Source organism: Melospiza melodia, chromosome 12 (genome assembly GCF_035770615.1).
Source record: "Melospiza melodia melodia isolate bMelMel2 chromosome 12, bMelMel2.pri, whole genome shotgun sequence".
Taxonomy (NCBI): Eukaryota; Metazoa; Chordata; class Aves; order Passeriformes; family Passerellidae; genus Melospiza; species Melospiza melodia.
In genome coordinates, this window is record NC_086205.1 from 6,346,319 (window position 1) to 6,372,583 (window position 26,265).

At 39.3% G+C, this 26,265-nt stretch overlaps 1 protein-coding gene across 2 annotated transcripts in view; it reads left to right on the forward strand.

The window, feature by feature from the left end:
- Positions 1-26,265, forward strand: part of CLSTN2 (calsyntenin 2) — a 311,640-nt gene that overhangs the window by 107,181 nt on the left and 178,194 nt on the right. For both annotated transcript variants that reach the window (XM_063166527.1, XM_063166528.1), the window contains exon 2: positions 17,115-17,237. In XM_063166527.1, coding sequence (XP_063022597.1) covers positions 17,115-17,237 — 123 coding nt within the window. The remainder of the gene's footprint in view (positions 1-17,114; positions 17,238-26,265) is intronic.

Genomic DNA, 26,265 nt, shown 5'->3' on the forward strand with positions numbered 1-26,265 from the left:
ACATGTTCATGCTGAGGCTGTCATGGGAGGAGTTTGAAACCACTGCATTTGAAACTGATGATTAGAACCTTTGTTTTTCATAATGATCTTTCAATTGCAATCAGCACAAGATGACCACAGAATAAACCCAAAAGTACGATCAGGAGCTGGAAGAATACACACTGAAAAGTTAATTTATTTATACACTTCGGGTGTTACTGGGATTAATTCACAAAAGATTCTTCAATCCTATCTCCTAGCTGTGTGCAAACATGACCAAGGCAGGTTATTGGCCTAAAACTGGAATAATCTCATTGATGTCTGTGATACTATTTCAGATTGCTCTGTTACAGTTATGATGTGGAATTTTGTGATGCTGTTTGTTGCACGGAAGCTTTCTGTATCTGCACAATTCACCAGATATTTCTCACATCCTCCAAAAGAAATCAATTTCCCAGCAAGGGAAGGTGTGGGAGGCTGGCACTGTTGTACATTTTTTTGGGTGTCTTTGTCTGGGGGTGATGCTGGTATGAGATAGTGGCTACACAAACCCAGGATCCAGTGAAGCTGTTGGAGTAGAGCTGATTTACTTTGATTTCAGTGTCCATCAAATTATGACTTGTGTAGGTTGTTGTCCTTCTTCTGATAAAAAAGCTTGAGTAATGAACCTGGCCACAGCATTTCTCTATAGAATATGACTGATTTAAAAAAAAAAAAAAAAACTACACAAATGAAACAACTGATATGAGTATTTTTAAAGACAAATACGTCCTCCCCTTCCTAAAATTCAATGGTTATAATATATTTGACGTGACATTCATTTTCTGTCTCTAAAGTGGTTTTTTGGACAGAGTCCATCATTCAGTGGCAAAGACTAGAAGCTGCCAGGGCAGAGATGAGTTGCCTTTTCCCTCAGCCCTTTATTCTCAGATTTTGCAGGTAACTGGCAGATCTGTCCCCCCAGAAAGACAGGACCTCTGCACATACAAATGCCAGCATTGCATTGTACTGCCACAAAAGCAGAAAATTTTTCTCTGGCAATGCTTTTCCTGCAAAGCCTGGACACTGCTCAAGTTGCTTCTGCTCTGCTAAGCTTTCTGAGTAGGCTCGAGCCTAAAAGCTGTGCTTAACAAAAATCACTACAGCTTTGATCCATGGAGAAGGAAAGGAAAAAGTCTCAACCAGCTCCCTCCTGCTTCACCCCAATGCTAGACTGTGGAATGTTGGTGGGCTCTGGGCTGCAGTGATGGGTTGTGGTCCAGGGCAGGAAATGAGTAAAGCAGCTGAGACTTTGTGGGGAGGTCTTGTCAAAAGTGGTGCAGTGAGCTGAAGGTCTGGACTGGGTCAGGAGCTCATTCCCAGTGGGATGCCAAGGTCCAGCCTCACGGGAGGAGAGTTACTTGTCAAAAACATGGGGCAAAAGGTAATGCAGAGGGCTGTCAGCCATGCAGTTCTACTCCACCCCTGAAGTATGGCAAACTATGGAGCTCATAGTGATTATATACTTGTTACCTTTAATTCAGCTGCGTAAATTCTTGTTTAACTTGTTATACCAGGGTGAATGTGACTTGTGTGATAATCGTAACGTTTTCTTTTTTATTCAGTTTTAATTTTAGCAAGGAACTGTAGGGGGCTAGAACATGAAGGTAGTATAGAAAGTAATCTTACCCCCTAAAGAGTTGTGGCTGGGTTAGTTATTAAGGATTAGGAGCTGGCCTGATGTTAACAGGTCAGAGCTGTAACCAATAAGAAGAGTGTTATAAAAGAGTGGATTGGTTGGTTGAGGGGAACTGGAGTCAGTTGGCTGCTGTGAGGACAAGGAAGAGTCAGTGCCCAGAGGAGCTGCCTACAAGAAACATCAAGGAGGTACAAAAAACTCTAGTGATATGGAACCTTTGCAATGTAATGATAATAAAACTGTTGTAATATAATGACAACAAGGAACAGTGAAAGGAAAACTTGCTGCTGCTGTGAGGTAGGAGAGAGCAGATAAAATATTCGGTTAGCATGACACTTATTTGTGATATTGCTTAACTAACAAGGGCCATACCAAGCAAATTCAGTGACTTTTTTTCCCATGGTGCCCCTCACAGTGATACAAGCATGTTTTTACACTTTGTTATGCAAATGTGCAGTGTAGCATCAATGGTAAGACTGATGAAAATATGTGCAGCATTTGTTAGGGCAGCTTGCTTGTCATCATTTCCCTCTGTCATCTGCATCTCATTAAAATGTATGAGCACGTTAAACACATTGGGATAACAGTGGGTGTGTGTGTGTCTGGGAGGGGCAGTGGCTCCCAGGCCATGTTCTGCACAGTTCTATGTGTGATGTGTGTGTGACAGTAGCTCCCAGGCCATGTCCTGCACAGTTCCCTGTGTGTGGCAGTGGCTCCCAGGCCATGTCCTGCACTGCTCCATGTGTGTGACAGTGGCTCCCAGGCCATGTCCTGCACTGTTCCCTGTGTGTGGCAGTGGCTCCCAGGCCATGTCCTGCACTGCTCCATGTGTGTGACAGTGGCTCCCAGGCCATGTTCTGCACTGTTCCCTGAGTGTGTGGCAGTGGCTCCCAGGCCGTGTTCTGCACTGCTCCATGTGTGTGGCAGTGGCTCCCAGGCCACGTTCTGCGCAGTTCCCTGTGTGTGTGACAGTGGCTCCCAGGCCATGTTCTGCACTGCTCCATGTGTGTGGCAGTGGCTCCCAGGCCATGTCCTGCGCAGTTCCCTGCGTGTGGCAGTGGCTCCCACGCCATGTCCTGCACGGTTCCCTGTGTGTGACAGTGGCTCCCAGGCCGTGTTCTGCACTGCTCCATGTGTGTGGCAGTGGCTCCCAGGCCATGTTCTGCACAGTTCCCTGAGTGTGTGCCAGTGGCTCCCAGGCCATGTCCTGCACAGTTCCCTGTGTGTGGCAGTGGCTCCCACGCCATGTCCTGCACGGTTCCCTGTGTGTGGCAGTGGCTCCCAGGCCATGTCCTGCACGGTTCCCTGTGTGTGGCAGTGGCTCCCAGGCCGTGTTCTGCACTGCTCCATGTGTGTGGCAGTGGCTCCCAGGCCATGTCCTGCACAGCTCCATGTGTGTGGCAGTGGCTCCCAGGCCATGTTCTGCACTGCTCCATGTGTGTGCCAGTGGCTCCCAGGCCATGTCCTGCACAGTTCCCTGTGTGTGGCAGTGGCTCCCACGCCATGTCCTGCACGGTTCCCTGTGTGTGGCAGTGGCTCCCAGGCCATGTCCTGCACGGTTCCCTGTGTGTGGCAGTGGCTCCCAGGCCGTGTTCTGCACTGCTCCATGTGTGTGGCAGTGGCTCCCAGGCCATGTTCTGCACTGCTCCATGTGTGTGGCAGTGGCTCCCAGGCCATGTTCTGCACTGCTCCATGTGTGTGACAGTGGCTCCCCGGCCATGTCCTGCGCAGTTCCCTGTGTGTGAGACAGTGGCTCCTAGGCCATGTTCTGCACAACCTTTCAGCTCCCTCACATGTGGGCCCTGCTGTTTCTCCTGCACTGTCTGAGCTCGTATCAGGCCCCAGCTGCTGGTACTGGGGGAGCTTCAGGGGTGTCCTTGATGTAAAGGCACTCCAAGTCCTGCTTTGAAAGGGAAGGTGCTTTTGAAGGGTTGCCAAGCCCTGCTCAATTCTGTGTCCCTTTTCCTCCTTTGTCTGTGGGGACTGGCCATATATGAGAGCAGTCAAACACAATTGGCCCCTCTGCCTGTTCCTGCTGAACCAGGGCAGGCCTCTGACCCTTGCCAGGCAAGTGACTTTTATTACTTATTACTGACACAAATAACAGAAAATACTTTTTTTTCCCCCCCCAAAGGCAAGTTTGTCTGGATTTTTTGGCAGTTTTCTTTTTACAACCCTGCCTCTTTAATCTCTGCCATAGCAGTAAAGGTTGATAAGCAGTGTTGAAGATGTGCTGATGTGAACTCAGCCAATTGCCAAATCGCTGCATCAGCCTTGTTAAATTCATGTTTACATGATTATGGGGTGTCATTTCTGCATTTATGTTGCTGCAGGCACTTTCCTGTTCTCCCAAGTGTGATGCAAACATTGAAAGAGTTCTGCTGTTTCTTGTTGCATTTTAATATACAACAATTTTAGTGTTTTTAAGTGTGATCTTGAATGAATGAAGTTTCAAAGTCACAAAAAACCTGGAGCTGTGTGGGATTATTTTGGGTTTTATCCAGGACAGGCTCGGGGCTGTTATAAGTGTGCTTTTAGATCAGATAAAAACTTGTGAATGTTGTACAGTTCGGATGAGGACGTGACTGGTCCAGACCTTTTAGCTATTACACAGGAGGTCATAAATGCAAGGTGAGGTCTTTAGAACTTCCATTTATTTGCAAAATGCACATAAATAAATAAAGCCTATAACTGTGATCTAATTAATTCCTTCTATCATCCTTTCAAGCCTTGGTCTCTCCAAATCAGGCAATAAGCAACTGTCAGTGTTGACTCCTGAAAATTACTTAGTTTTTGCCTTGCCACTTACAATATCATGTGATTTCTGCATTTAAATAACTTCAGGCAGTTTTTTCTGCATCCTGGAGGACTTGTTTAGTGGAGATCTTTGATTTGGCAGGAAAGGACAGTGGTCTGGTGTGCCCCCACTGTTTGGGTTCTGCCACAGCTGCCTGGGCTGCACAGGCCGATGGAGAAGGTTCTCACCAGGCTGGGGACTGCACAGATTGTCCCATCTTGGTCCCTTTTGGTGTCACCCAGAGTAGATGCTTGGTCACTGATGAGGTGCAGCTGGGGTCATCAAAGCTTGACTTGTATTGAGGTGTGTCTGGTTTGGTGTTTTATGTGTGCCTGCTCTCCAGCTGTACTCATTTCTTCCATGTATTTTATATTTAACATGCCATATTTCTTATATCATAACCTCCAGTTTTGGAGCCAGAACCTCTTCTTGGGCATGTCAAAAGGAAGAGCAGAACAATTTTCTATTAGCAACTCAAATTTTGTGAGGGCCAAACGTCCTTTGAAAATACTATTGAATATATCCAGTTCAATCAGTGGATGAAGAGATTCTGATTATCAGCAATTATTTCTGGTGAAAGGAGCCTCAAAAGCAGAGTATCCAGAGAGCTCTTACTTAAAATTGGAACATAGAAATTGGCTGGAGTAGTTGCTTTAGGAAGCACAGAAAACAAGTTCTCCTTCATGTTACACACACTTTCAAGTAATCACTGTCTATCACCAGGGTGACATTTTGCAATACAAAAAAACAATTATTTTTTTGGTCAGATCTGAAATACTAGGAAAAATTGAGGTCCAAGTTTATTTCTTGAAAATATGTCCAGGAGCTTTAACCTTTTCTTCAGATTTCATAGGAATGATTTATATAGTTGTATATTTTTATGCCCAAACCTAGTTTTTTAACCAGGTTGTAAAAAATATCAGAAATGTGACTTTAGTCAGCTATTTCTTTGACAGCAGCCCCAAAAATTAATGTAGCAAGCTAGCAGAGCCTTTTTTAATTTTAGTGAGGTTTTTTAAAATGGAAACTTGGTTGCAATCTCCTTTCAAAATTCTGTTGCTTGCTCAAATGCAGATATTATGTGCATAATGAGGGGTAAAACTGACAGGACATGTCTGTCACTGGAGTAATGAATATTAAATGATCAGTTTGAAATGAATGAACTGTAAAATATATAATTATCATTCAGTGTTCCATGCCTTTCACAATAAAAAGCATGAAATGAAATTTGCAGTAAAATGTGTTCCATCTGCAGTAGTGTAGGACAAAAGCTGAGATGTCACAGGCCAAAATCACTCATATTGGCAATTCATAGAGGTGGTTGGTAATTAGGGACCAAGTGATGAGGGGAAAAAGTGTTTGATATTTAGTCACAAGACTTAACCAATTAACTAAAAAAAACCAAATGGGTGGAAGATGCAATTTCATTTTTCTTCCATCAGTCAGTCTTTTGTTTGACAGATGAGTTTTTCTGCACTCGCCAGAGCCCTGGGAACTCTTTTTACAGGAGACAGCAGTAATTAGGAAAAGATCTATGTAATTATCAGGGAATACTAATAAGCAAGGAATGGAAGTTTAGCTGTTTATGAAATTGAACAGACAGAAATTAATTAATTTGTATACCTAAAGAAGGTATATTATGTGCAAGTACTATTATCTAGCTCTTGTGAGCAATTAATTATTCCAGTATTATATAGTACCTGTTTTGGAGGGAAATGTACTGGTTGCATATGTACTGGTTCCAGTGTTTCTCAAAGCAGATGTTTTCTCCAAATGTGTATTTTCATTTTTGGAGAAGAAACACAGCTAAGTTGTCACCTCCTGTGAAAAATGCATGTATTTTATGATTGGCTTTTTGCAAATATTCAAAGGAATATTATATGTGTTAGAAAGTGATTAAGTACTGCATTAAATATAGTTTTAGGTTATAAAAAGTGTTAAAATAGAAACTATGCAATGTAGGATACGTTTTTAAAGAAAGGACTCTCAGTGAGATAGCAGCCTCAGGATTCAGGACACCTGAATCTTTCAGAGAAAAAGAATTTATTGCCCCATTATCAGCAGAAACAAACTTCCTGCCTTGAAGGCGTTGTTAGGATTCAGAGGAAGAAGTTGATGATGACCAGACAGCAATAGGTTGAGGTTGTTGTTTTTAATGGTTAATCCTTTAAGTCCTTTTTTGGGCTCTTGCTGCCCAGAAAAAGGTACCTGAACATCCGTAACTCTTTGTCTCTCATATTGTCCTAATTGAAATTGTTCAAATTATTATTACTCTAATTATATTACTATTTTTATAACCATTTTATTACTATTAAACTTTTAAAATTTTTAAAAACAAGTGATTGGTGCTTTTCACACAGGGGACCTGGGCAAGGCTGACCAATCTTCCTACCTATACAAAACCACACAGTAAAACCCCCTCCTCATTCAGGAGGTCTCCAGGTTTACCTTCCTTTACTTGGACATCTTCTTCCTCACCTTTTTATACCGTCAGGCCAACCTGAGAGGGACAGTTGTACAGGGAGGTTCCTTGGAGTCAAGATTCAAGAGAGCTGGAAAGTTTTTGTGGAATTTGATAGTTTGTTCTCATTCCTAAAGAGGCTATAGCACAGTAAAACATCTTGGTGCTGTCATTGGTGCTGTCATTGGATCCATATGGAGACAAGAATGTGTTAATTGTTGGTGCAAGGATGTGGTCCAGCTCTGACTGGAGCTCTGGGAACTCTGACTCCTAATGCAGGCAAATTGTGCCACACTTTCACCCCAAGCTCTGCCTGTACTCAGCATTTATTACTTAAATGCATAAATGCATAAAGGAGGAAAGAGTACTTGCTAATGTAAGAATTGCATTTTAAAACTTAGCTGTTGGCAGTATAATTTCTATGTAAATAGACTGATATGTTTCAAAACAGTCAGGAATTAGGAGACACTTGAGGATGTTAATGAAAGAAAGAAAAATTAGAGCCTATTTCCAGGTTGAAATGCAAAAAAAAAAGATGTGAGGGAGTTTTGAGGGAAGAGTAAACCATTCAAATAGGATCAGTGATAATTTTAGGTTTAAGTCTATAGAAAATGTACTGAGAGAAAAGACTGCCTTGGAGAAAATAAAGACTGCATTGATAATGAGGAGGTGCATAAAAATAAATTAAATTAAGCATTTTGTTATAAAGTCAGAGCTATTTATAATCAGAAACAGCATCAAAGCTTAAAAACATATTTCTTTCAGGCAGTTCCTAGGTCTAGACTCAGCTGTTAAAAGAAAACAAATGCAGTGGAAAAAATTAAACTGTAGGTAGAATATGTCTGAAGAATGCAGAGTAGTTGTGAAAAGCAAGGTGTCAATGTGTTCACTGTATGGATTCCATAGCTCATGGAATTCAGGCATTCTGTGCCTTGGAGAGCTGAAACACAGAGGTCTTGACTCTTACAATGTCTGGAACAGCCACATTCCCATTGATTTTGGGGGGTAGACAGATCATTATTTGTTTTGAAGTGTATAGAAGCTTCAGTCAGGACTACAAACTAATAAGAGCTGTTGTATGAAAGTGCAAAGAAGTTGGGCTCTGTCCCAAAAACCAAGAACAGCAGTTCTTCAGAGTCTGTCAGAAATGACCACCATGGATAGAGCTGCACAGAATGGAACCAAGGCAGGAGACACTCCAGGGTTCCCTTTGTTCTGCCTGTGTGTCATTTACTGCATTCCTGCTTTCTGCTGGGACTGAGAAGGGCAACGCAGGGGTCTGAGGATGAGGGAAGAGAGGAGGACCTGACTCCATCTTTCAGAAGGCTTGATTTATTATTTCATGATATATATTAAAACTATACTAAAAGAATAGAAGAAAGGATTTCATCAGAAGGCTGGCTAAGAACAGAAAATGAAGGAATGAATAACAAAGGCTTGTGGCTCGACTCTGTCTGAGCCAGCAGACTGTGATTGGCCATTAATTAGAAACAACCACATGAGACCAATCCCAGATGCACCTGTTGCATTCCACAGCAGCAGATAACCATTGTTTACATTTTGTTCCTGAGGCCTTTCAGCTTTTCAGGAGGAAAAATCCAAAAGAAAAGATTTTTCATAAAAGATGTCTGTGACACAACACCATCAGCTGACACCTGCCTGGTGCACTGATGGTAGGAAAACTTATGCAATCCTTGTTTTATTAATGTGTGGGACCGTGTGACAAATGCCACTTAAAGGTACATTCTGAGAGATGTGGAGTGAGGATGGAAAGTCAGTTAATAGATTTATTTTGAGTTACATTTTGACTTACGACATCTGAACACAAAATAAATCCTTGCAAATGGTCTTCCTGTGGTGTTTCTCTGTGGTGCCCTTCTGCCTGCATTACTGGTTTGACACTTTGTGGTTTATCTGTGGGCTTGGTCCATGGCTGTTGGACAGGCTGTGATGAGCCTGTGCCTGGCATGGAACAGAGCTGTGCCACCCTACCTGAGAACAGTGGATGTGACACCTGCAGTCCCCCTGTGCGCTGCCCATAATGCACAAATGGTGCAAGACTATCAGAGCATACGCACTCAAAAGGGTTCTCATGCCCCCAGCTCTGGATTTCTGTGCATTTTCACATCTCTGTCTTGACCTTTCAGCTTCATGAGCCTTTGCCTACACACAAATGTGCCTAGAATTTATCCGTCTCTCTCAGTTTCTTGCTCTCTTTCTATTATCCGCTCTTAAAGAATTGGAGTTTCTTGGTTTTCATCAGGGAATAAAGTATCTCTTCTGTAGTGCAGTCACAATTTCAAAACCAACATAGTTCATTTAGAAGGAGGGGTGACCATATGAAAAAAAAAAGATGAGTAGCTTCTTTCAAGATCTGCTGGATGAAGTAGAGGACAGGTAATTTGCTGCAACACCTGTCCTATACATGATCAGCTTCTCTCCACTGCAATATCCTTCAGCCCCTGCTGCATGGCAATCTGTAATTTTAAACAAATAATGAAAACATAACCATCAATACTTTCTTCTATTAAAAAAAAAAAAAAAAAAAAAAAAAAAAGAAACCACCGACTCCTTTAAAATCCATGGCATTAGGATGTATCTATCACAATTCCCAAGATTTCCAAATGTGTAGGCTCATATGTAGGAGCATAGGATTTCAGTGAGATTAAATTTGTACACTGAGATAGCACTCAAATCTGTGCTATCAAAAAAGTGTGGCATGAAATTTTATAAAGGCTACCATTTTTAAAGCCTTTTTTTCATTTATTTTAGCCTCATAATAGGGGTTTTAACTTGGAATTTTTCAAAATACTTTTCTCAGCTACAGAGTATTGCTGAAACTCTTGAGACATAATTGCATAAAGCCTGAGGTACCTTACTATCCTTTCTTAAAGCTTCAACTCAAGGTACTATTTAGAAAGGAAAATGTGCTAATCTGAATTATAAGGTGTTGAAAAACCTTTGAAAATCTCCTCAGCCAGTGTTAAAATGTCCTGAGTTCGTTAGCATCTGCAATGTTCACTTTAGAGATACCATAACTCTGGGAGTTATTCATAGGAGAAACAGCAGCAATTGGAAGGCCCTAGTTTTGGTATTTCAGGCAGTAAGGGAGGTATTACAGATGCAAATGTTCTTTTCTTCAGTTAAACAGGGCATCCTGCAGCTCCTCACTGAGGTCTGTCTTTGGTGCTTTTCGGGGATTGCTCTTGCTTTTCTGCACAACCACTGTATTTGATTTCTTTTGCTTCCTATGAAAACATACTGTCATGATAAAAATGTTCACTGGGGATCTGTGTGTTCCTCAGAATTATGTGAAATATTGGAATATTTGCAATGCATTGATGTCCAGTCAGTGAAGCAGTGCTGGGAGCCCTGGTTAGCTCTGACAGAACCTTTCAGAGCTCACTCCATTCTTGTTTATTTAAGGAATAAGGACAAGAGTCAGGTTGAGTTAAAATGCCTGCTGTTAATGCTCATAATGGAAAAATAAATCCATTTTCTGAACAACTTCCACCCCACATGAAAGACATAATGTGTGTAAGACTGGGGCAGCTTCATACAGTGAGCGTGGAGTTATTAAATAGCAAAGGAAGTGAAGTTAAATGATAGAAGGATTAAATATTGTACATCTCAAGCTTTTATGTCTTTTTAAATGAGAATGAAGCTGTTAATGAGGAATCCATGTTGAAGATCAGCATTGATAAGCAAGACAAGTGAAATGCTTTTTGAGTGCAAGTAAATACATAGGAAAACACCTTCTTTGTGACTTTTTTTGTGCCCTTGAAACATCAATGAAAACATTTTTAGATCATTGGTTACTTTCCCCAAGATTTTTCAGTGTGTAATTTTCATGTCTGAGGATGCAATCAATAAGTGTTGTTAATGTTCCTGTGGATAGCTGTGGGACAGACTAATCCCTAATTCCAATTTTGTTCCTTAGATATGGGACAGGAACAGCTTCCTGCTCTTAGTGCTGAGGCATGGAGACTGGGAGCTCAGAATTCAGGTTTGAGTTCTCTGAAGTCTGTTATGGCAACTATCAGTAGATAAATTTATAAGGGCATGGTGATGAAGGAGTCGAAATGTCTTTTGTGTTAATTAAAATAACTTTGAAGCTTAAAGGCACTTCAAGGCCCAGAGACCACAACTGTGTGATCCATTCCCTAAAAGAGGGCGATGAGACAGGGTGTAAAGACTAATTCCTGTATGGATATGAAAATTCAATATGTGCTCTTCAGAAATAAGGATCAGAAGTAAAACATGCTGCTGAAAGTTTTACATCTCAGCATTGTCAGTGGAGTTCTACAAAATTTGTGGCTAGATTGTTTTTTCCTGAACAGCACAGGTTTGGGTTGAGCAAAGTATTCTCAATGTTCCTGTTAAATGTGTAATACTCATTTCCTCAGTGTTAAGTTTCTCTCCCCCACTCACAAAAAACCCCAAAGAAACAGATTTACAAGAGAATTAATCATATTTATGGCTGCATAAGCATCTCAACATGTCAGAATAAGTACAGAGTATGTTATCTTACTTTAGAAATAGCCAACAGCAGTGAAATGACTGATGTTATCAAGTGTATTAGGCAAGGCACTTGGTGCTTTTGGTCAAATTAGTTTGTAATAAGAATTAGCTACTAACAAAAGTGTCTTCCTTTTCAAATGTTGCCCCTTTTTTAATATAAGAACAAATTTTGTTGATGGGAACTGTCATTGTTGAAGGGCCTTCTCTTGGAGGCCAGAAAATGTGTTTATGGCAGGAAATTTGGTGCAGAATAGGTTTTTTGCTGTGCAGCAAAATCAAAGCAGCGCCAAGGTATCCACAGGAGCTCCACTGAGTAATTTAATGTTGCTGAGATGCACTGCCCATAATGTGTTGCTCAGTTAAAATGTTCTCCAAAGAGTTCACATCTCATAATCACACATCATAAATCATATAAATTCTGCTTTAACTGATCTTAATGTCAAAACTCTTGTTGCCTTAATTGGGGCAGGATTTTCATGTTATTATTTTATGTAAAAGCACATAAAGCATTATAGTTTAAAGTTGTCTATCTAAAAATAAAGCCAGAACATAACTACTGGAATTTCAATAATTCATGCAATGGCATCATAGGGAGAACGAAGTGTGTGGGACAGAATAAATTTCTTCTCTATAATTTGTCTTTGGCAAAGCATATAAAATGTGTTTTATATCAGAACCTTTCTGGAAAGTTTTCAGAGTTTTTGTAGGTAGGGAAACACAGTTCCTCCTGATAAAGCTACTCAATTTTTTTCCTAATGCTAAGACAGATTTAATCCTGTAAAATTCAAACATTTATTTGCTTCTCCTACTTCACAGCCATTTTCAGTTTCCACTTTTTACTTAGTTTCTTTTTCCTCAAAAAGCATGCAAAAATCCATGTTCTTGTTTTCTCTGCCTTCCAGAGGAAGTCTTAAATTCTTTCTCAAGCTCCAATCCTCATTTCTTTAGTGACCTAAGCCCCCAAATCTGCCTATCTTCTGAACATTTTTGTTCTTAGCTGCTGCTTTATGAGATCTGGGATTTTGCTGCTGTCTTTGGTTTCTATTCCTGGCTCATTCTGGAAATCCAGGTTTCTATCTCAAGACATACCTTGGGGGAATTAAGATCTCCTGTGTTATAAAGCTACACATGCACAATACAGTCACATGGATGACCCTTGTGAGGAGGACTTGCTTAGTAAAACACAATCTCTGAAATACTTCAGTGTAGTGACATCCAGCCACCAGAAACTGGAGCTACTGGAGACTCCAGTGAATTTCTCTTCAAGGATATGAAATTTCAAAACTTCTCGCTTGTTTATCAAAGAATGACCACAGCACAAGCCACGCTTGTGATAAATCATCTTCTGACCTCACCCTCTTTCAAGTTTCTCCTTCTTGGTCCAGAGCCCAGGGCTGTTAAAGCTCTACAGAGAACAACTCACAGAAACTCAACAATGTACAAATTGTGGTGTTGGTTGCCATTTCCTTCGGAAGAGCTGAAAAGCCAGGCGGAGCTTTGTCCACTGCTGACCCCACAGGTGTCACTGTGGCGTTTCCCCAGGGAGGAGTGACCACCGGGTCAGTGCTGCCCATGCCCAGGGGCACCTCCAGCCAGGGGCACTGTGCCTTGCAGCTGTTCCTGTGGCAGCTGCATCCCTGGGGAATGGGATCTCCCTGCAGGGCTGGAGCAGCGTGCCTTGCTGTTCTAGGGGAGGGCTTGCAGCAGGTTCAGTCTGACATTCTGCAGCAGTTAGTGGGAGTTCCTGCGTGCCTCAAAGGCTTCCTGTGTTAGTGTTGAGAAACACATAATCGCAAGAATGATTATATGCAGGTGCTTTTATTGAAGAGCTCTGGGTGTCAGGGGTACAAACCCAAATCTGACTTCGACATGGGTTTGGGATGAACATGTTTTTATGTTCTATCGTTATATAACTTTCATGTTTAATAATTAAACATATTGTTCTATTGTATACATAGATTTCAGCCAAGCATAGGCTCCTCATGGTCCCCCTCAAACTTCTAACATAGTTTCTCGTGATTCTTCTTACGATTAACAATAATTATATTTAATTACAAAACAATCATCACATCTAACAATTATATCATTTATCATACACTGCTTACGCAGGTGCAATTTCACATGATCTGGCGAACATGAAGCCTAACATTTTCAGAGTCTATTTTTAACATTTTTCCAGGGCCCCACTAAGTCCAGCTTCTTTCTAATTCCCCAAATTTTAAGATTTTAAAACCTTTTACTATCACCTGGGCATCCTCAGTTTGGGTGGTTCTGAGAGGAAGGCCTTTGACACCTACACAGGATTGCAGCAGGCTGAGCTGAAGATCATTAAGTCAGCAGATGAAAAGACTTAGAGCTGAAAGAGGTGGTAAGAAAGCCTAAATTTTCTGCCAGTTTTTCTGGAATTGACAACCTCTTTAAGCTATAGATGGGAGAACATATTATCAACACAATTAAATGGAAAATAAATCCATCGTGCTATTTAGAGGAGAAAAAGAAAGAAAGCATTTGCTTTCACAAAGCAATTCTTAACCATTACAATTTGCTACCTCAGGTTTTAGCTGCCTGAAGTTTAGAAAGCATCAGTTAAATCAACTGACAGTATTGAATCTGCCCTGGTGTCAGGAGTTAAACCTTCTAATAGTCATATCTTTTCTTTTATAATTATTTTATAATGTGTTCTTTTTGCATCAGTGACATTTCCTAACTGATTTGAGTCAGGAACCATCTGAATTTTGCAAATACCATTGTGATGTGTCCCTTGTACACGTGCTGCTTCCCACCCACTCCTCCTCTCCCCACGCCCCAACAAGTGTCTGTCTCAGCTTAGAGAAAAGGTGGCTTTGCTCATGAGATGATGGCCTCATGCATTTTGTCCTTATTGTACTCCTGTTACTATAATGCTTCTGCACTGACAAATGAAAGCCTGTAGGGTGGTTTCTGCAGTTGGTTGGTATGGTATGGTAACATTTTACCAGCCTTTAGGAGGGAGAATATAAACAGCCCCACAGCCAGAACACCAGCTGCTCATCTCAGGATTAGAGATTTCTTAAATTGAAGCAAGTATCCAAAACAGTGCAAAAGGATCAATAATCTTCATGATGTGAAAATATTTGAAGAGACATCATCTGATGCAAAAGAATTGCCTTACATTCCCAAAGAGCATGGATGTTTTCCATTTGTGAAATTTCCACACCACAGGTCACACAAAGCTTATATAGCCATAGCTTTTACATTTGGGGATGTATCTCCCAAATTCATCTTCAAGACAAGAGCTTGCAAATAATTTGATATATTATTTTATTTTGCTTTTGCTTTATTGTTCTTTTCCTCTTCCCAGCACGAGTCTCTAAGGTCTAAACTGCAGCATTTGTTCACAATGTACTTTTCTTTTCTTCCCCCCAATATAATTTAAGGAATGATGTTGCTGCCATTCATTTGACTGCTGTTATTGCTCATTGGACACCAACTGGAGAAAGCTAAGGCTGGTAGAATTGTGCTCACTCTATTCTGAGAGTTCCTTAGGTAAAAGTGCCATCAAAGTATTTCCTAGGAATCATTAAGAAGAAAGTTTTGGTGCTTTTTTTATTTGCTTGTTTGGGTTTTTTGTTTGATTGTTTTTTTAAGTGCTCAGACCCTTAACAGGACCAGGAGGAATTAAAAGCATTTGGTACTAGAAATTTGAGTCGCATAAGGAGTTCCCTTTTCATGTGAGCTCCTGTTCACTGCCTCATTGTGGTTCAATTGCATTTGCCTGCAGTCAGGGGATGCCCTTTGGCTCAGTGCAGCCTGTGAGCCACACCTGAGTGTGCCACTGGAGCACACTGCTGTGTCTGCATGCTCGGGCAATTCACACATTCCATTAACAAATACAGAATGCTTCAACTGCCCTGCAAACCAGAATCCCAAATGCCATAAAAAGCTCTGAAATTGCATCCACCAATTCTCATTTTTCAACATCAACAAGACTTTTGGCCTTCATCTGTTACATAAACTCACCAATCTCTCCTCTGGCTGTACAGTCATTACAAGATAGAGATTTGAGATCCCTGTTTTCCATTTCACCTTTCCCTGACACATCCCCAGTTTAATTTTCCTATTGCTTAGTTATTGCAAAAATGGGGAAAAACCAACTACTGTGAAGTTAAGTAGGTTTTCTTCTGAAAGAAGATCTATTGCAACATAGGAATGAACTCAGAGCTCTCAGATTAGTGCTGGAATATAAAATAATTCAGCTTTAGAAGGATCAGTCTCCCAAGTCAACAGTTTCCTAATGGTTAGACAAAGAAGCAACAAAGGAACAGAATGAACTTCAATTTGCCATAAATATATTTGTGGGCTTTCCCAAATAGCCAGTGAAAAAATAATTTGCTAATTTGCTAATTGCCCATGTTTACCTGTGGCTAGAACCCTGTGTTGTCTTGGTGGTTTTGCTGCTTTTTTCACAATTCGAGAAACTCCAATCTCATTGATGTCTGGGGGTTTTACAGAAGGCAAGACAGGAAAGAGTTTAGGGTTATATCTGAAGATTTTGTTTGGTTTCATAATTATTTTATTTTTTTATTTTCACATTTGGTTTCACTCTAAGTGTCAACTCTCCATCTTTGAGGTGATTTCTGTTAACTCACCAAGTATTTTCCTCAGCATCTGGTACACACAGCTGTATAATAGCTATAGAAATTACCTTGCATCTGAGTTTGCTGCAAATGGGGTAGATATTCCTTGGTGCAGTGCTCCCTCTTGCCTGGGGGAGTACCTCATTCCTCAAACTGAAATTCATTTAGCTGTCACCATTGTATTCCTTATGTAGGAGTTCCAGTGACATAACATTCAGACTGTGCCTGCAGGAAGAAAGCTCAATTTATAACCACAGCAAAGCAAAGCCTCTTACATTTTTCCCCTTCCTTTTCATTTTGTATCTTCATCCTTTGCAGCCAATAGGAGATGGATGGTGAGAGGGGTGTAAATGGAGAGGGTTCAGCAATAAGACAGTCTGATGGTGTAGTGTAGTCCCTCCTTAAAGTGTCTTTTTGTGTGATCTTCCTGTGTGCTTCAAGACCAGATATCCAAATGTTCAACAGGTGGATTTGAAGGACGGGTTTCCCCAGAAAAACTTCAGATCCCCTGGTTATGTTGTGAAGAAGTGCAAACTTTTATCTGTAATTAAAATGCAGATGTTTGTTTTCTCTGCAATGTACAAAACACAGAAGTAATTGTAGGTATTGTTCCAAAAATACAAAGTGAGAAGGTGACCAAGAGTTGAGAGTTCTCACCCACCCTTCTGCTTTGTGTCTTGTCAAGTTGGGTTTCTCAGGATGCCCTTTCTCTTGTACCAGGGCTTTGCAACTGAAAGTAATTCCTGCAAAACTCTCTGAACCTAGTTAGGCTGACAGCTGAGAACACATCAAAAATATTTTGCAAATTGTCTTTTTATTTCAGTGTCTTAATTGGAGGGATGTCTGCAAGTGTTGGTTTTGTCATCAGTGCAGTACAATGTGCATGTCATTTTTCTTTTATATTTGAATGCTTATTGCAGTGTCTTTTGAGTAGTTTGTTAGTGGCTTTTGAGTAATACCATTAATATTGGAAGTATGTTAAATTTCTCTTCATAGATAAAATAAGCTGAATGGATATGAAACACAAACCAAATTAATTAGGCACGGTTTCTTCTTTTCTAGTGAATAAACACAAACCTTGGATTGAGACATCGTACCATGGAATCATAACTGAAAACAACGACACTGTGATTTTGGACCCTCCCCTAGTTGCTTTGGATAAAGATGCACCTGTTCCATTTGCAGGTAGGAATGTTAATGAGCAGCACCATTTGAGCCTGTGGACTGCATTTTGAATTTGAAAATTTTGAATTTCAATGATTTTGAATTACTGGCATTTGTAAGGAAGGAATTTCCAGCGTAATTTGAAGGTTGTGTCTGAGTACTCAGGACCTGACTGTTGGCCCACAGATCCTGAAATGAGGTGTTTCCTATACTGAACTTGTTGTGAAGCAGAACAGAATAAAGAGAATAATACAGCAGGCACCCACTATCAATATATTTTAATGAAAACACAATAATGACACAATTACACTTGAATTTGCTTTTATAGAAATTAATCATTGCAATTGCCTGAAGTGATAATACATAATTAATTTTCTTCAGCAGTAAAAGCCCCTGCTTTCTCTCTTCCTGTTCTGCTCCCTGGCTATGGACAAAATGTGTGACAAATACTTAAAGTTGCTCAAATCATATCTTACTGTGTAAGTACTTTTAGCTGTTGAGACTTTGACAGAAAATTTAATGGAGGTTTTGAACATTTTTGCTCAGGTTGCTGTATGATAGATGTATGTCATAGACATTTTGTATGGCATTTACATTAAGTCTATTTTACCTGACACTTTTTCTGTCCTGAGTCCCTTAAACAGAATGTGGGACTTCTTCGTGTTGAGCAAGTTGTCTCTTAAATTCCCTCATTCATTAAAAATAATTTTTGAAGAAAAGAGAGAATAGTAAAGCTTGATAGCCGTAAGATGGTGCAGTTGTTAAAAAGGTGGTATTGCTTAAGAATCTTCACCTTTTTTAAGGAAAGGGACTGGTAAAGGTGTGTGTCCTTGTTTTTAGGGAGTTGTCATGTTCAGGAAGCAGAAGTCCAAGTGCTTGTCCCAAACAGCATTTTACAGCATCCTGAAATAATTGTTCTCAGACACTTTTCCTAAATCTCACACTGGCATCAGCTCCTACCCTGCCATGCCAGAGCTCCCAAATGGTTTTTATATATTCACCCCCATTTTAATATCAAGTTTGATTGTTGCTCGTGGTGCCCAGTGATTCTTGGCTGCATGAAGATCAGTTCCTAGTGAAAAGATGTCCTTGTCATTTTCCCCTCTATTCCTGTGTGTGTTCCATGTTAGATTTGGTTCTTTTGCTTGCATTCCCTTAGGATCCTTCCAGGGATGTTCATCACGTGCTGTTGTCACTGACCCTGCAAACTCTGCTCACTGGGAATTTGTTAGCCTAATTATTTTCTTCAGCTTTTACATTGGGAGAATCAACACATTTTTCATTAAATAGTGGTTTACTTTTTGTGTAGAAAATCATCCTTTGAAATACTGAACTTAGACAGAATGGCATTTGTGATAAAGGTTACATTAGACAGTAGTTTTAATCTAGCTTCTCCGTTTATTAATTCAATTTATATTGTGAGAAATATCTACTTCTTACAAGGGTAAATACTTTCTGTGTATTCCCTGATACTAATAGTTTATTTCCTGATAATATTTGGCCTCATGATCTGCAGTCCAGGCATAGTATTATAGTACTGATGGAACCCTTCATTCCCTTGAAGGGCCTGCATTCCCTATGTTTTTGGAACAACCTCTATGCACTTTTTATAAAAACTCCTGTCTTTTTAAATTGTTGGAGGAACTTACTATTTCTGTTGTAGTTTTTGATTTAATATAATGTACTTTTGTTTTCTAGTATCATTAATTTATTAAAGGTTTTTATGGAAAATTAAATTTGCGTAATGTATTTAGTAGGAGAAAACTCAAACAGATACAAGTACAACATTAACAATATTCAGTAGCTGTACATGTAATAGTGTGGTAATGTGGAATGTCTTTTATGGCCATATTTTATTTGATTGTGGAAGTTGCAGTTATATAATGTATCAGTCTTCAAGTGTAAGAGAGAATCAGAGGTCTTTGTCATCATCCTGGTATTGTTTTCAGTATTTTGTGCAACTATTGGAGAAGGAAAAATTTCTAGTGCTTGGAAAGTTCTCCCTGTTTGTTTGATTGGTTGTTTTATTAATGGGCCCAGATTCAAGAATAAATCAGGGCAGTTTCTGATCTGTGCTGAAATGTCTGCTAAGATCTCCTTGAGCAAACTGTACTAAGTCTAAATCTATGTGAATTCTTCCTCTGCAACAACCCTTGCAGTAGTTTACAAGGTAAATAGTTGGCTCTTCCATCAGGATTTGTGTTACCTTATAAAAATAACCTTTTTTTTCCAGTAGAACCAGTGTGCATTTGACTTTAAAAACACACACAAAACCTATTGACAAAAGATCCCCTCCAACAAACCAAAACAAAACCCCAAATCTCAAACCAAACAATAAAGACAAAAACCCAGCTTCCATGTAGGCATTCAGTGCAGAGGGGCAGGAGTTCTACAGGACCAGGGAAACACCTATTTATTGAATTGAATTTTATCTACTAACTTACACTTACTTATTCCATATTTCTATGTTGTTAGTGAGGGTGAAGTTCTTTTGGAGGTGTGCTTAACTGAGTCCTTGTGTTTGCTCCTTGCTGCTTGCCCTGGTGCACAGGTAGTTCATGCATTTCATATTTTTCACCTGGGCAAATATTTTTTCACCAGGTAATTCCTTTGTTACTAAGAAGAACACTTAACTCTGTTAAGAGACATTTCCTATTCAGTGATTCTCATCTGCCCTTAGTGCTTTGATATGCTTTCTGTACCCATTCCTATGATCTCCTTTTTTTAATTTAAATGTTACTTCTCCAAACTTCAAATGGTGTGTTGGTTTTCACTTATGGAAACTTTCTTTTTTCCCGATATCTCTGCCTTTTTTCATCACCATGCCTACAAAGCTAAGTCTGTCTGCCCCTTCTAGGAGTGCACACATTATGGTGCACGTCAAACCTGAGTGGTCACAGGAGAAAATTACTGTAATCTGTGCTTTTTTTCACCTCTATCTAATGTTAAACATCAAGGGTGATGACAGGAAAAATAGGAGTCTTCTGTGCAGTTACCTTCCTGACTAGTCTGTGTTTCCAGGAAGGAATAAGGGGAGACTAACAGGACTAAATGTGCCTGTGAAAATGCTGGCTGTCAAATGTGATCAGCATTTTTCATAACTGGAGCACAAAGACTTTCACAAGACTGCAATGAATGGCTTTTCGTGTCTCTTTATCTAATGAATTTATTGTGAATAATTCAAGTATGTGTAAAGTCCTGGTTCTTAAAATTATCATGGTGGAAGCATACCTCACTTTCTCTTTTTTATGCAATTGTATTTTTTGTCTCCTACTTTGGAAGGAAAGCTTGAAAATACCAGTATAAGCTTCTAAGTCTGAGAAGTTTCAGGATCAGCAGCTTTCCATATTTCAGTTTTTCATGCCCTGGCCCAAAAAAAGATTTTCACAGACTGGTGTTGAAATTCAACTGACCTTTAAAATAACTAAACCCACCGTGGCATCCTGGAGCCTTTTGCAGGGTATCAGAGACATTCCCTCCCCTTGGCCAAAAAATCCCTCCCCCCAGAAAATGAAGCCCTACAAAACCCACAAAGAAATTGCAACAGTTCAGGCTTAGGGGTGGTTTGGCTAGAAAGAAACAAGGTGGGATCTACTGAATCAGTTTGTCAGGATTCTGTCCCTCACAAAGTGCTGTGAGATGGTGGATGGCTTTTGGAAGAGACATCTGCCTGCATTCCAACAACAGCAACCACATTTCGTCAGCAATGCTGTGCAAAAACAGATCTGAAAGGAACTTCAGGATGTTGTCAGTCCATGCTCCTGCCCAAGCCGGGCCCCTCGTCATTCCTGAGAAACAGTTTAAACACTTTCCTGTCCTAATCTTACAGATCTGGAGTGGCAGAGATGCAGCAGCTTGCCAGGGTGATGTGTTGCACACTTCACCATGTTCCTGGTGAAGTTGTGAAGTTTTCATGAAGCTTGGTCTGAACTTTCTGTACAGTGGTTTTAGCCCACTCATTTTAGTCCTATCCACAAGGCAAAGCAGATTATTCTTTTTGTGCAGAAGCCTTTTATGTTACTCCCTAGAAGCACTGTGAGCATCCTGGTGTGGAGGGGGTTTCTGCTGCTCATGGTGTTTCCTGAAGCAGAAAAACAGGAGGTAACATTCAGGGCAGTGAGGTGATGGATGTCCCTTCTCACCCTGGAAGGGAAGAGCCAAACTTGTCACTGTGCCCCCATTTCTGGGCTGATAAAGTCACATTTGTGACACAGCCTTGTGTCCCAGCCAGGCTGAGCTAGGTAATTGTACCAGAGCGAGCTGGGCCTATTACATATTCAGCTACTTTTCTGGTCTTGATAAATTTATAGAGAGCCTTTCTTAGCAAGAGGAGAGCTCTGGCTCCCCCCAGACAAGAAATGTGTGTCTCAGAAGCAGTTCCAGCTCACGCCTCCTGGGCACGTGGAGTCTCAGACTCTGACTGTGTTTTGGCTGTGCTAAAAGCACTGTAAAGAATAAGGAGACAACAAAACCAGCCAGGAAGGATGCCTGAATATTCACTAAACTACAAGATGCTACCACAAACTCCCCAAATCTTCTTTGTTATTTTAGCAGCTCAGAGGAGTGTGTATTCTCAGCTACACCACAGCAAATCCAGCGCTTGTCAGCCCACTTACACCCAGGGACTGAACACAAAATCCCATTTCTCTGTTTCAGACTCTGAAGCTGTCCAGCCTCCTTGTTGTTTGTTTGTTTGTATTGAAAAGCAGTGGCATTAATAACAGCAACTAGCCTTTTGCTACAACATTGAAAATCCAGAAGTTATTCTAAAATTGTCATTCTGAATATTATTATTTCTACTCATTGTCATCCAGACTTTGAACATGACTCAGTTTAGGATGCCCAGAATTCATTGGTGTTAAATATTTCACTGTAAAAATGAGGCAAGATCAAAAAAATATGACATGCAGGCAAAGCCATGGAGTGTTGCAGTTGTTTATAACCATTTTTAATGATTTTTAATTTCTAGCTTTGAAGCTTACATTTATTACTGTAGCTTAATTAGTTAAGGCTTTAGCCTTCAAAGGCAAAATCCCAGTCTCTTCACAGTGATCCTAATTTAAGGTAAAATAAAAGATTGGTAATAGCACAATTAATTCTGGGGATGCTGGCTTTGACTTAAGGGATGCTGCTTATCATCCAGTAAAAAGCGATAAACATGCTCAGGTTTCAGATTTAGAATGCACTAAAACACCAGTCACTCTCACAGTGACCTCTGCTAGTCCCTGAAGCTCAGAGATCAGGGGTTTGAAGGCTTTTAAGTTTGGTTATTTTCTGTGATTGCCTTTCCTAGTCATTTTTACAGCTGGGAAGTAATAATAGGTGGCATCAGTGTGCCCAAAGAAGACTAAAGGGTCAGGGTTCAGGCTGTTCTGATGGAGCTTTTAGTGGCTGCTGAGGGATCTTCATTGCAGTAGGAAGGGGCTAGGGAGAAAATGAGAATTACATGCTTGGGTTGGGGGTTGAATGCAGGTTCCTCCTGGCAGATAAAATCAATAATGAATGGGAACATTGAGATACTTTTTTACACCTAAATATGCTAAATTACTTGAAACTAGAAAGAATCCATGAAAATAGCCAAGGAATTCCAGTCTGATGATATCCACTTGGACTTGTAAAACTAGTTATGGAAAATAGTGATTTGTGATACATTTGGTTTTGAGTAGTTTTCTTTATGTAGAGGACTTGATCTTTAGAAAAACAGGACAAGATACTACAATGGATTGACAATAAAAAAGGGTCAGACAAAAAAAAAATTAAATATAAATAAAAAAGGGTCAGAATCTGTCATTTTATAGTCCTGATGTGGACTAAATAACCGTTTAAGTAAAAAATTGTTAAGTAAAAACAGATTGTCACTGAAGGTGCCAGGAAAACAGCGAGAGTTTTTAAACTCTTGGGCTATTCAGAACACGAGAGAGAAACTCGAGTGGGGAGTACTGGAATTGCTAAGTCTATAAGTCAAAAAATTTCTTGGCTGCTGTTATGCTCTGAGGATGGATGTAGATTTTGTGTCACACTCCTTTGAAACTAATGAAGCCTTGCTGTATGAGAGCCATTGCAATGTGCCTGGTTCTGCAGCTGAAATATGATGTCATTTATTTCAGTGAACTATAAATCCTTTTATTTTCAACAAAATATTTCAAAAGCTGCAGAAAGTATTTATTTTGTTGAGGTACTATTTTTACTTTTTTTTTTTCCTGCAATGAAACATTTTAGTGTGAATTAAGATGTAATTGGCTTTGGAGATGTGATTTTTGCTGTGAAATTAAGCGTGGTTTCTACACTTTCTAGGTATTCTCTAAAATCTGAGGTGGTTCCTCAAGGATTTCAGATTCTGAAAGTCGCAGGAAGGACAGCATAGGAAACTCATCTGTTTGGGGGTGAAAAAGGATGAGGACTGGTCATCCTCTTATGGTTTGAGTGATACATGGAGGTTACCTGAGGTCTGAACAGGCTCATTTGTTAAAAGAAATGTGAGCAGCTGAAAAATGTAAAACTGCTCTAGTTATCCCTCATCATTAAGATTGCAGTGGAAATCATAACTGCTTAGCTTCTTACAATTTCATGTAGAAATTGATGTATTCTAACATGTATTGATATAAATGAATTTCTTTCAAATAACTATGCTAGCAAGCATAACTCCAAGCTATGAAGATTTATGGTGAGCCAGTTGAAGCAAACAAGAATGATACCCTGGGACATTTTCTTTTCTTGTGTAGTTTGATTCTCTTAATTATTTGATATTTGAGGAGCAGTAAACTTGAGCTGCTCACTTCTGCTCTCCAGTGTGTGTGAACCTGAGAATCCAAAATCTGCACCCATCTTTACTTCCAGTGCTGCAATAACAGGAGAGACCCTCAGAGGGAGGACTCAAAGGAAGGAACAAACTGAGTCAAATAATGGGAATTCCACCCTAATAACTTTCTTCACACTTTGATTCCATCTGTGGTCCACCCATTACTTCAATTACATCTCTCTCCTCTACATAAATAATTTCCTTTTATGTGTGAGTTCCTGTGTTGTCATGTTCCTAGGTGAATGATGATGAAAACCTAAAATGCTTGTAAAAGCATGCAGCATTCTTTATACAGACTTAGGAAAATAATTTATAATGCCAGGGAGTGTTAGTAATGCAACAAGTAGAATGGGAATATTCACCACTTAAAAGTTTACTGCGACAAAAATTGGCACTGCAGGTTTAAAAATAAAATCAAAAGGCTTTAAAAGGTGTTCCTCAGAATGGAACTACTTGAGTTAGTGTAAAGCAACAGGGACAAGCCTCTTGCTTGTAATGGTTTCTGAATATGAAAAATGTTTTAAAAGAACAGCCTGAATAGGTAATTATTTATTCTTTAGAGCTCCTTGTCCACAATTATCTTGTGGAAAGAATAAATAAGAGCCCCCACTTTTCTTAAACCCTGCTTCTTTCCACTCAGCTGAAAAGAAACATTTTTCTGGACAGGAGGAAACACTCTCAATAGCCTGAAACTGCTGTTGATCCCTTTTCTTGCTAGGGCTACCTAAAAAATGCATGTGATGCTACTTTTGTAAAGCAAGAAGGAGAAGGACAATATAAAGAATTCAAACTCTGGACAGGTGGTTTAGGTCATTGATTTTCTGTTCAATTCTCCTGTTTCTGGCTGTGTGAAATGCATCCAACCAATTTGTTCTCCTGGCTTGTGGTTTCCTCCATGTCCTTTTTTCTGTCTGTTTAGATTACAAAAAAACCTCTCCCAGTGCTTTTATCTCAGTGTCAGTGGAGCGCTGAGAATCTCTGAGTGCAGCCCCAGCACAAGGAGGATTTGCTATTCTCAGCTATTTTCTGTTCCATACCCATTTATGGCATGGGTGTGTTTAGAGGGGATGTAACAGTGCCACCAGACTGACACACAGCAATTTCGTTCAGTAATCTGGAAACAACCTCTCCCTTTATAAATGAAGTCCAATGCTTCTGTATTAAATATTATATTATATTAATATTATATTAAATAGTATATTATATTTATGCATAATATATCTACTTATATATTATATATAGTGTATAATATCTATTTATATATTATATATAGTACATAATAGATCATATATAATTATATATATTACTATTGTATAATACATATTATATATAATTATATATAATTATAAATATTTATATTTATAATCACATTATGTATTATATTATATTATATTATATTATATTATATTATATTATATTATGTTATATTATATTATATTATATTATATTATATTATATTATATTATATTATATTATATTATATTATATTATATTATATTATATTATATTATATTATATTATATTATATTATATTATATTATATTATATTATATTATATTATATTATATTATTAAATTATGTAATTATTATGTAAATATATATTATATATTATGCTATATTATATCTATTAATATATTATTATATATATTTATAAATATTGTAAGTATATATTATGTATTTATAAATATATAATATATAATATATAATATGTAATATATAATATATAATATATAATATATAATGATTATATTATATTATATTATATTATATTATATTATATTATATTATATTATATTATATTATATTATATTATATTATATTATATTATATATTTTTTTAAATGTTGTCAGATGTCAGGGTAACTCTTGTTTCTCAGACTGAAAGGCAGTTTAAAAAGTACAGTGGAGGCAATATTAGATTTTTTTGTACGTTTGTTGCCTCCATCGTAGTGGTGGTGAACATAAACATAGTAGAGTTCAGAATGTTTTGAGAAAACAATATATAATTTGTGTTAGATCTTTGCAGTATCACACACTCTGCCAGTCTCAGGCTTGACAGAGACCATGCTCCTGTCACTGGAGCTGCCCAGCTAATTGGCTCAGGCCAGTTCTATCAAGGAGGACATGCTGGGCTGGTCAAGGGATGGAAAATGGGCACCCGATGCCATCCCCACAGCCCCAGTCATCTCCTGGATGCTGTGATCCTTTGCATGGAAAATGGGCACCCAATGCCATCCCCACAGCCCCAGTC